General features: G+C 39.4%; 1 protein-coding gene across 3 annotated transcripts in view; it reads right to left on the minus strand.

Annotated features, from left to right (window-relative positions):
* Positions 1 to 12,439, minus strand: part of Kcnh8 (potassium voltage-gated channel subfamily H member 8) — a 367,560-nt gene that overhangs the window by 237,874 nt on the left and 117,247 nt on the right. For 2 of the 3 annotated variants that reach the window (XM_085832923.1, XM_021149362.3), the window contains exon 2: positions 10,241 to 10,474. The exons of the other annotated variant lie outside the window; for it this stretch is intronic. In XM_085832923.1, the coding sequence (XP_085689049.1) occupies positions 10,241 to 10,474 (234 nt within the window). The remainder of the gene's footprint in view (positions 1 to 10,240; positions 10,475 to 12,439) is intronic. 3 annotated transcript variants of the gene reach the window in all.

The raw sequence follows: 12,439 nt of genomic DNA on the forward strand, positions 1-12,439 counted from the left end.
CACCCTTCTCAATAGTCACAAATAATATTAAATATCTTGGCGTGACTCTAACTAAGGAAGTGAAAGATCTGTATAATAAAAACTTCAAGTCTCTGAAGAAAGAAATTATAGAAGATCTCAGAAGATGGAAAGATCTCCCATGCTCATGGATTGGCAGGATCAACATTGTAAAAATGGCTATCTTGCCAAAAGCAATCTACAGATTCAATGCAATCCCCATCAAAATTCCAAATCAATTCTTCAACGAATTAGAAAGTGCAATCTGCAAATTCATCTGGAATAACAAAAAACCTAGGATAGCAAAAACTCTTCTCAAGGATAAAAGAACCTCTGGTGGAATCACCATGCCGGACCTAAAGCTCTACTACAGAGCAATTGTGATAAAAACTGCATGGTACTGGTATAGTGACAGACAAATAGACCAATGGAATAGAATTGAAGACCCAGAAATGAACCCACACACCTACGGTCACTTGATCTTCGACAAGGGAGCTAAAAACATCCAGTGGAAGAAAGACAGCATTTTCAACAAATGGTGCTGGCACAACTGGTTGTTAACATGTAGAAAAATGCGAATCGAACCATTCCTATCTCCTTGTACTAAGGTCAAGTCTAAGTGGATCAAGGAACTTCACATAAAACCAGAGACACTGAAACTTATAGAGGAGAAAGTGGAGAAAAGCCTTGAAGATATGGGCACAGGGGAAAAATTCCTGAATAGAACAGTAATGGCTTGTGCTGTAAGATCAAGAATTGACAAGTGGGACCTCATGAAACTGCAAAGCTTCTGCAAGGCTAAAGACACCATCAATAAGACAAAAAAACCACCAACAGATTGGGAAAGGATCTTCACCTATCCTAAATCAGATAAGGGACTAATATCCAATATATATAAAGAACTCAAGAAGGTGGACTCCAGAAAGTCAAATAACCCCATTAAAAAATGGGGCTCAGAACTGAACAAAGAATTCTCACCTGAGGAATACCGAATGGCTGAGAAGACCTGAAAAAATGTTCAACATCCTTAATCATCAGGGAAATGCAAATCAAAACAACCCTGAGGATTCCACCTCACACCAGTCAGAATGGCTAAGATCAAAAATTCAGGTGACAGCAGATGCTGGCGAGGATGTGGAGAAAGAGGAACACTCCTCCATTGTTGGTGGGATTGCAAGATTGTACAACCACTCTGGAAATCAGTCTGGCGTTTCCTCAGAGAATTGGACATAGTACTACCAGAGGATCCAGCAATACCTCTCCTGGGCATATATCCAGAAGATGTCCCAACCGGTAAAAAGGACACATGCTCCACTATGTTCATAGCAGTCCTATTTATAATAGCCAGAAGCTGGAAAGAACCCAGATGTCCCTCAACAGAGGAATGGATACAGAAATTATGGTACATTTACACAATGGAGTACTACTCAGCTATTAAAAAGAATGAATTTATGAAATTCCTAGCCAAATGGATGGACCTGGAGGGCATCATCTTGAGTGAAGTAACACAATCACAAAAGAACTCACACAATATGTATTCACTGATAAGTGGATATTAGCCCAAAACTTAGGATACCCAAGATATAAGATACAATTTGCTAAATGCATGAAACTCAAGAAGAATGAAGACCAAAGTGTGGACACTGTGCCCCTTCTTAGAATTGGGAACAAAACACCCAGGGAAGGAGTTACAGAGACAAAGTTCGGAGCTGTGATGAAAGGATGGACCATTTAGAGACTGCCGTATCCAGGGATCCATCCCATAATCAGCTTCTAAACGCTGACACCATTGCATACACTAGCAAGATTTTGCTGAAAGGACCCAAATATAGCTGTCTCTTGTGAGACGATGCCGGGGCCTAGCAAACACAGGAGTGGATGTTCACAGACAGCTATTGGATGTATCACAGGGCTCCCAATGTAGAAGCTAGAGAAAGTACCCAAGGAGCTAAAGAGATCTGCAACCCTATTGTTGGAACAACATGATGTACTAACCAGAACCCTGGAGCTCTTGTCTCTAGCTGCATATGTATCGAAAGATGGCCTAGTCGGCCATCAATGGAAAAAGAGGCCCATTGGACTTGCAAACTTTATATGCCCCAATATAGGGGAATGCCAGGGCCAAAAGAATGGGAAGGGGTGGGTAGGGAAGTGGGGGGCGCTATGGGGGTCTTTTGGGATAGCATTGGAAATGTAATTGAGGAAAATATGTAATAAAAATATTAAAAATTAAAAAAAAAGATAAAAAGAAAGAAAGAAAAAAAAAAAGAAGTTAATGGCCTTTCTCTACACAAAGGATAAATAGGCTGAAAGAGAAATTAGGGAAACAATACCCTTCACAATAGTCACACATAATATAAAATACCTTGGCGTGACACTAACTAAGGAAGTGAAAGACCTGTATGATAAGAACTTCAAGTCTCTGAAGAAAGAAATTAAAGAAGTTCTCAGAAATGGAAAGATCTCCCATGCTCATGGATGGGCAGGATCAATATAGTAAAAATGGCTATATTTCCAAAAGCCATCTACAGATTCAATGCAATCTCCATCAAAATTCCAACTCAATTCTTCAACGAATTAGAAAGGGCAATCTGCAAATGCATCTGGAATAACAAAAAACCTAGGATAACAAAAACTCTCCTCAAGGATAAAAGAACCTCTGGTGAAATCCCCATGCCTGACCTAAAGTTGTAGTACAGAGCAATAGTGATAAAAAGTGCATGGTACTGGTATAGCGACAGACAAGAATACCAATGGAATAGAATTCAATACCCAGAAATAAACCCACACACCTATGGTCACTTGATCTTTGACAAGGGTGCTAAAACCATCCAGTGGAAAAACGAGAGCATTTTCAACAAATGGTGCTGGTACAACTGGCGGTTATCATGTAGAAGAATACGAATTGGTCCGTTCATATCTCCTTGTACTAAGGTCAAGTCTAAGTGGATCGAGGAACTCCACATAAAACCAGAGACAGTGAATATTGTAGAGGAGAATTGGGGAAAAGCCTCGACCATATGAGCACAGGGGAAAAATTTCTGAATAGAACAGCAATGGCTTGTGCTGTAAGATCGAGAATCGACAAATGGGACCTCATAAAATTGCAAAGCTTCTGTAAGGCAAAAGACACCATCAATAAGACAAAAAGGCCACCAACAGATTGGGAAAGGATCTTTACCTATCCCAAATCGGATAGGGGACTAATATCCAATATATATAAAAAACCCAAGATGGGAGAGTCCAGAAAATCAAATAACCCCATTAAAAAATGGGGCTCAGAGCTAAACAAAGAATTCTCACCTGAGGAATACTTCATGGCTGAGAAGCACCTGAAAAAATGTTCAGCATCCTTAATCATCAGGGAAATGCAAATCAAAACAATCCTGGGATTCCACCTCACACCAGTCAGAATGGCTAAGATCAAAAATTCAGGTGACAGTAGATGCTGGCGAGGATGTGGTGAAAGAGGGACACTCCTCCAGTGTTGGTGAGATTGCAAGCTTGTACAACCACTCTGGAAATCAGTCTGGCGGTTCTTCAGAAAATTGGACATAGTACTACTGGAGGATCCTGGAATTCCTCTCCTGGGCATATATCCAGAAGATGTTCCAACCGGTAAGTAGGACACATGCTCCACTATGTTCATAGCAGCCTTATTTGTAATAGCCAGAAGCTGGAAAGAATCCAGATGCCCCTCAACAGAGCAATGGATACAGAAAATGTTGTACATTTACACAATGGAGTACTACTCAGCAATTAAAAACAATGAATTTATGAAATTCCTAGGCAAATGGATGGACCTGGAGAGCATCATCCTGAGTGAGGTAACACAATCACAAAAGAAGTCACATGATATGTATTCACTGATAGGTGAATATTAGTCCAGATACTTAGAATACCCAAGTTATAAGAAACAATTTGTCAAACACATGAAACTCAAGAAGAATGAAGACCAAAATCTTCTTGCCCCTTCTTTGAATTGGGAACAAAACACCCATGGAAGGAGTTACTGAGACAAAGTTTGGAGCTGAGACTAAAGGATGGACCACCTAGAGACTGCCATATCCGGGGATCCATCCCATATTCAGCCTCCAAATGCTGACACCATTGCATACACTAGCAAGATTTTGCTGAAAGGACCCTGATATAGCTGTCTCTTGTGAAACTATGTCGGGGCCTAGCAAACACAAGATTGGATGCTCACAGTCAGCTATTGGATGGATCATAACCCCCCAATGGAGGAGCTAGAGAAAGTAACAAAGGAGCTAAAGGGATCTGCAACCCTATAAGTAGAACAACAATATGAACTAACCAGTACCCCCTGGAGTTCGTGTCTCTAGCTGCATATGTATCAGTAGATGGCCTAGTTGGCCATCAGTGGAAAGAGAGGCCCATTGGTCTTGCAAACTTTATATGCATCAGTACAGGGGAATGCCAGGGCCAAGAAGTGGGAGTGAGTGGGTAGGGAAGTGTGTGTGGCATGTGGGACTTGAAATGTAAATGAAGAAAATACCTAATAAAAAATATATAAAAAAAATAGTGTACTAACTTTTTGTACTCCTTAGGGTAGTCAGGAGCTGCCAGTTGCATACCAAGTATAAGCTCCCTGTGCGTATGTGTAGAAAGAGGTAAGCACTCTTTTAAGGTATCAATGCAAGACTAAGTTTAGGACTATTTTGAGACGGTTGGCAAAGAATATTTGAAATGTTAAGAGGTGGGCATAGCTGGAAAGTAAGTATGATGTTCTCTATTGATGCTACCTGAAGAGAGAGAATTCAGGAAGTGGGCATTGTTTGGATACCATTGTAGGTTGGAAGGCATGCTAGTTGGTTGGGAGAGAAAACAGTAATAGGTGACCTGGAGATTAATTTCTCTGACTCATATAAAAGATGTTCAGCCACGAAAAGAGAATATAGATACTTATTCATTCGTGGACACTATGGCCCATTTTTTTGATATGTATGAGATGGGAGCAAAGGAAGGTCCTGGTTGGTAACCTAGGACCCTGACTGGCAGAGAAAACAAACCTGATCAAGACCCCTAGAAAGTACCACCTCTCCTAAGTCCACACAGGAAAAGCCACTGGCCAAAGCACTGACTCACAAAATTGCAAGACTGATAATAGATATTTTAAGCAACCAAGCTGCAAATGGCATATTATAAAGCAGCGGATACTGGAGGCACTGTATAGATGTCCTTTTCCCTTAATCAGTCTGAGAGCTGTAACCCTTTCACAGAAATAGCTTTCAAAATCTCATTGTTACAGTATTTTTGGCGGAAGGCAATCAAACTCCTTGGAGACCCCCACAAACACTTTTAAATTTCATCAGAAATCTCTGCACAGTACAGTGTTCTTGGTTCGAGCCATGTATGGATGTAAGCATATTGTCCTGAGGTTGCCCTGGATGCTCTGACTGGGGATACCACAGACCCATCTAGACAAATGACCTTGTTCCAGTGATTGTCACAATCAGACTGCCTTCTTCTTTTATCTGGTTCCAGTGGGCAAACCATCTTGTCTTGTTCAGAAGAAAGGTTTCCTCCCGAGGTTCCTCATCCTTTGTTTTCTGTCTCAGGATTAGTTTCTCAGTCTCTCTTGTTGAAGGAGATTCCCAGGTGGCTTGCCTTACTAGTTTCTAAATGTGGTATTCTAACATAACTACAAATTATGACCATGCTGGGAACTCTCACAATCACACCAGATACACTGCAGGAACTATGCTTTCCCATAAAAAGTGCATTCTTGTGCTTCATATAATGAGCGAATGAACCCAGTGCACTTTGCTCTGAACTCTGCTTCTTATACAGTACAAGGGACAAACCCATCTCTAAGTAGTCAAACTAGAAAAGCTACACAGACTGAAAATTTACAATGTTAACTTTGAGAATAATTTGACATTCTGAAACCCCATTTTTCCTACTTTCCTGTATTGAACTCCAAGGTTAAAATACATAGAGTATAAAAAAATATTCGCAAAACCTGTCACATTTTCATATTGAATAACTGTGCATAAAACTCACTTAACAATCTTACGCATAAGCTTAGTGTTGGAGGGAAGGAAAATAATGGAATAGAGAGAAGAGAGCTGTGCACTGACAACTTTAAAACATTGATAAAAGAGGCTAAAGAGGACACAAACCAATGCAAACACACCCCATGTGTGTAACTCTGGAGAAATGGCTCTGTTGAGGTGTACAGTTCTCGAAATGCAATATCTACATCTGACATAATTACAATAGGCACCACAATGACATCCTCTAATGCGAGTTCTTAAAAATTAGAAGAGCTAAAACTTGAATGTTTGAATTAACTCCTAATCCAATGTGAGTTTACCTGGGTATTTAGGTTGATACACTCGCCTCCAGAAAAAAAAAAAAAAGATATATTGAAGTCCATAGTCCATTTCCTTATACCTATTAGATAACCATTTTCCTTATACCTATTAGATAACCATATTTGGAGATGTGGTCTTTTAAAAAATAAAGTAAGTTTAAGTAAGTTTTCAAAGCAGGACATAATCCAACTTCTTTGGGTCACAAAAATGGAAGCTTTGGGCCAGTGAGATGGCTCAGTGTTGAGCTTTTTTTACCAGAGTGAGATGTATAGGCCCCACATGGTAGAAGAAGAGAATGGACTTCAACAAGTTGTCCCAGGATGTACACTTGTGTGCCATTACTCATGCACATACATACAATAAATGAATGAGTAAATAAACAAATGTAATTAATAAAAATACCAAATTTATAAGGTGGATGCGGGTAAGACTTCATACAGGGTAAGTCCTATGCAAGGATGAGGGAAGAGATAAGAATAGTGCTTCCTCAAGCTAACCAGGACCAAAGATTGCTACAGAGCCACCAAAGCTGGTAGAGATGGAAAACAGACCTCTCATAGCCCTTGGAAGAAGCCAAGGCTTTAGACATCAGGTTCTTGGAGTTGTAAGCTCAAGAATGGTGATACAGTGAATTGGTCTGCCTTAAGACCCAGTTTTCAGTACTTCATTCTTGAACAATCAGATATACCAAGAAAGCAGTTTGATAACACTACAAAGCACAATTTTAATTTCTTTCTTAAACTTTTGTCCTAAGACACATTTTTATTTCTGGCTGCCATGCTTTCCTTTCCCCCAGGGAAGACAAGGAATGCTATTGGATCTATAGAAGACAGCTTCTTTAGAGAGAAGATACATTGTTATGGACATGAAGAGCTCGGATTGGTTGCTTCAGTCAGAGTGACCTATTGTAATGTACAGAAAACACGAACCCCTGCCATTGAAGTTAACAAATAAGCTAAAATGAGATAAATATCTGGGTGGCATCTAATCAGCTTGTTGTTTTGGGTTAAAGGCTTTTAAGGAAGAGCTAGAGAGGGCCTCATGTTAGACAGGTTGGGTTTTTTTTTTTTCTGTAAAGACTGAGGACAGAAGTGTCCTTTCTCTTTGTCGTAGTAGGACTCAGGAGAAGCTACAAGGCAAGCTGACTTTGTTCCAAGATATAGGACACACCCTGTGTGTTTTGAAAATGTGATACCAAGAAGAATTGAACAAGTTTGTTTCCTCAGATTCTTCATTATTTATGAGAGGGGGTGTGCAAAAGTCAGTTATTTTCATACTGGAACAGAAGATGCGAGAGAATCAATACTGCTTTGATCAGTGTCCTCATAAAGGAGGAAGAAAAAACCTGCACAACATTTATAGAGCCTACAAGACAGGTCATTTATGGAGCACCACCAGACAAAACAAAAAACAAAACAAAACAAAAAAAACTCAGTTATAAATGCTCAGTGGGTCATCTGATCAGTCATGAGTCAATGGGCCAAGAGCTGCTAGGACGAAGGGATTTCCAGAGCTTATTCAGGAGAGCATGCTACTTGAGGAAGAGAAGGAAGACCCTTTGGTTCAAATGTAAACCTAACTTCATGTATCCATCCTACAAATCAATTTTTATTTCTTTGCACAGGCATTGATTAAGGAACTATCAGCTGACCAGTGTTCCTCAAAACTCCAGGCTCTGAACTCTGGGGATGGGGCAGTCTCCAATGCACATACTTTTAGAGTTTTAGCTATACAAAGGGACAGATGTTCATATAATCGTCTCTGATGCAGCATGAGTTGCACAGTGTAGATAGCAATCCCAGTTATCTATAAGTAAATCAATTAGTTGCTCAGAATATCAGACAACCCCCTGGGATGATTGCTTAAAGTGAACTGGCACCATGAATTGCTTCCATTCACATATGTCCAAGGCATAGGCATACTTAAGAAAATGGGTTCAGGAAATTATAGATATTTTAGATAGTACTTCTATCATGTGCTCCCATCTTTAAACCTACACAACCTCCAAAGCACCCACCCTTTGCTCTTCCCCTGGAATTTTCTGCTGGGCTCAAGTCTTTCTCAGTAGGAGCACAGTGGAAATTCTGAAGCATAAAAACAAATGGACTTGGAGTGACCTACACTAGCATCATCCAGAGGAAGCATGAGTCTATAGTCAGCGGGTGTTTTGCACAAAGGATGTCTTTTCCCCTTTGTTCCACATGACAGCAGCTTTATCAGTCCTCTGCCAGTCCACAGCCTCAGTGACTTCCCCATGTTCTTTTATCTCAGGCTTCTTTTCACTCACTATGGTATAATTACACAGAGCTAGAAGAATCCTTTCATTTGATTGTATTTGCTATGTATGCTTTCTCCATTGTCACTGAAAAAACAAAAAACAAAACCAAAAAACCCACAATGGTGTGAACCATGGTTCTAGTGCCAAAGAACTGGGGTATCTTGTTCTAGAGCAGTGCTCATCAACAGGTCACCATGTCTATGAAATCAAAGGCCATAGGATCGGGAATGTCCTCTAAGGATAAGTGTCTTCTAAAGGTGGGTGAATTTTCTGTTTGTTGCTTTGTTTTCCCTGACATTGACTTCGGTACCCTCAAATACTGAGCACTGGAGGCTACAGTCCTGCTGATGTGCACAGTGTATGGGACAGCCTCCCAGAAATAAAACAAACAAAAACCAAAAACCAAAACCAAAAACACTAAAACCCCAACAACTTCTGATTGATGTCAACACTGACAAGAGTCAGAAGTTTTGAGCTAGAGTGTTCTCACATGGCCCTTCTTCACTACATGAACATCCCTGTTTCCTCTTCCCACTGCTTATAAGAACAGGAGTCATATTAAATTAGGTCCTCACTTTATGGCCTCATTAAATCTTAATTGCCTCTTTAATGCCTTAAAACACAATCCCATTAGGGGTTACAGCTTCACTACATGATTTCTTGTCAAGACAATTCTGTTCATAGTAGCAGGGCAAAGGAAAAAGAAAATATAAGGAAAATGACTTCATTTAAAGGGATTTTTCCCTTGAAATTATGCAAGTAAGTCCTTTGATGGGCCATTGTCCCAAATCTTACTTGCATAACTACAAAGAAGGCTAATAATGCATTACCTGGCTTGCTATCCTTATACTCAGAGAACACTAATGGGCTTGTGTTAGTGAGATGAAATGATGACTTCTTCTAATCCTCCATTTAGCAATCTTCAAATACGCAACCATTGAAATTCCTTGCAACTGGAGGGCCCATGAGCTAGCAACATCTATGCCCACATGGGATATTAGCACCACAGAGGCTGTGCCCAGCTCCAGGGCCTCTTTCATTGAGATGAGACTCAGGCAACTGCACCCAGCAGAAGCCAGTTCGCTTTTCCCCCAACTGGTAGTTTTGAGTCCCGCAAACTTACTCTATTCTGTCTCATTTTGTGTTTAAATTTTCATACAGTGACAAGAAATGTTCTGTGTGGAGAGAGCAGGATTTTAAAAATGCATATGCCGAAGTTTCTTAAGTGAAGTTCCTTTTCTGGTAGGAATCCCCAAGAATTCTGCTTTAAGGTAGTAAGATTGTCAAGCAGTTCTTAAGAATATGAAGTTTGGAAATGATCTTTGCAGAAAAGCTAGCTATTTATTAACAACCATTAGGCACATGCACAGTTTAAAATGACTTTGATGTAGTAGCGATAGAGTTTGTTTTAACAAGTTAACTCAGCACATGAACTGATGTAGAATAGTTTCAATTCTAATATAATGTTCCATGTGATTTATGCTGTTGGTGATGGAAACAAGTCCATCTTCCATGTTCCCTGGAGAACTTCTCCCAAACACTATAATTGAGTGAAATACTCTTTAGCTGGAATGAACATAAATCAGGCACTGAGCTCTCCAGTAGGTGCCAAAGCAAGGCAACTCACCATTCTTCTTGTAGAACATAATTTCTCCTTTGAATTCTACCTTCTCCTCCAGGGACTTTTCTATCTGAAGCATCAGCTGCTCGTTGGTCTCCACCCCAAACAAAAACTTGCAGCTGCAGCTCTTCTGCATGACTTCAGTTCGTGCAAACCCAGCCAGCTCACAGAAGCCATCTGAACAGTAGACTATGGGGAAGCCCTTTGCCACTTGGGCATTGGCCAGGATGAAGTTGCTATCTGTAGAAAACAGATAAAAAACATCCATCCACTTAATTCTCTTGTTTAAGACACAATTTCAGTCATACAACAGGGGTACAGGCGCCATCTCAGAGGATCTCTAATGCTTGCTATGGAATATTATGATTTAGAAAGAAGTACAAACTATCATAAAATAATTTATTCATTCACACAAGAAACAAAAGTTGAACACTGACCATAAGTATTTGTAGTAGAAGCTTTAAGCCTAATAAAATTGAAAATGAAATGAACTATAAAGAAAAGGTTTAATGAAAACAAAATGATTGTTATTAAATCCTACTACATGAAACTATTGTCTAAAATACAAATATATACAACAAATATGAAATGTCTATATATGCAAACATATACAGTAGCACACATATGCACACAGACATATGCATGTTACTGTAGCATCTGGAATCTGTGATTGAGACACATGGAGCACAGGGGGATTCGCCTGTATTTTACCATATATACTGTGTACCCATTGGTTTTATACAAAATTCTTCATATATTATATACTTTGAATTACCATGTTTCAGAGATGTTTGTAGCAGGCAATTTCCTATCATACCAAGAGAAAGGAGGTTCCATGGCCACCTCTCCATGGCCAGTAGGATAAATGTGGGACAGACAGCCTATGGGGTCCCAATCTCCTTATAAACAACTGTGGTTTGTTTCCAAGAATAGTTCTCTCTGCTTTGCTTCAGTCAGCCCTGATTTGAGATGACCATTCTTAGTGACAGTATTTATCTTGCCTTAACTTCTGTGATTCAACCATTCCCCAGTCAGTCTGTTTCTCTTAGATACAAAGCTGGATAAACCTTCTTGAAGATTTTTAATCACAGGCTGTTTTGAAGCCACAGGAATAAACTGGCTTATCACAGACTGAGAGTTCTCTCACATGTCATGGTAACATGTATTGACTATTAATTACTGGACACAGTCCAAGGAGTAAATGCATAAATTATATGTGATCTTGTCTTTAGGGTAGCATGCTTTTGGCCATGTGGAATTACTAGCTCAGTCTGGAGGAGACCATTTACAGTATCACTGAGCCCAAGGGCTTCACTTTGTACAAGTGTTTTTTCAATAGATCTCTGACATATTCTGCAGGACAATGCTGAGATATTCTGCAGGACAATGCTGAGAGATAAGGTTCAACACTACAGTAAATTACAAAGTGAAGGAAAGTTTGGGAAAATGTGAGAATAAAAATAGAGTATGGTTTTGACTTAAGATGCTGTGATTTAATTATAGAATTGCATAAATATAAACAGTAACAGAATGCCATGTTATGTCCTGAATCATTGACATGCAGTTAATAATTACTACTGGGGTTGAGAATGTTGAGAACATCCCAGGCTTTGAAAACAACTAGCTTGGAATAGGAAAAAATAGGGCATGTGACAAGTCCTAGGATATTGGGAATAGATGCCTACATATACAAGGGTCAAGGGGTGAAAAAGAAAGGGGAATGGAGATGGAGGGCAGACACCATGCTTTCTCCTGAAGCCAAGTTTGCTCATGCATCAAGTTTGTATAGCATCTACATCTTTGCTTCTGTGTGTCTGGCCAAATGTTATCCATCTTTCTACTTTTTTTTTGTCTTCTAGGGACTTACAGTTGAGGTGCTTCTTGCATATGATCTATACATATGCTTTTAAAGGGAAACCATGAATCATTCAACCTAAGATGATCACACCCATTTCTCCATGATTATTACCAGAACACATTTCTTCTTAATTATCTTTATTTGTGATTCTTTTTATTGGGAAAATACCTAAAATGGTATAATATTTTTTAAACGTTAAATTTTGGTTAATTATATTTTTAAAAAATATTCTTGTCTATACAATGTGCTGTTTCTTATTCTACATTCTCTAAGTAAGAAACTTCTAACTTGAATGTTTAAAAAATTAAGTCTCATTTTTATCTTCTGTTGGCTTATTATCCATTATG

The sequence above is a fragment of the Mus caroli genome, unplaced genomic scaffold (genome assembly GCF_978045245.1).
Source record: "Mus caroli unplaced genomic scaffold, Mus_caroli_1 scaffold_18, whole genome shotgun sequence".
Classification (NCBI taxonomy): Eukaryota; Metazoa; Chordata; class Mammalia; order Rodentia; family Muridae; genus Mus; species Mus caroli.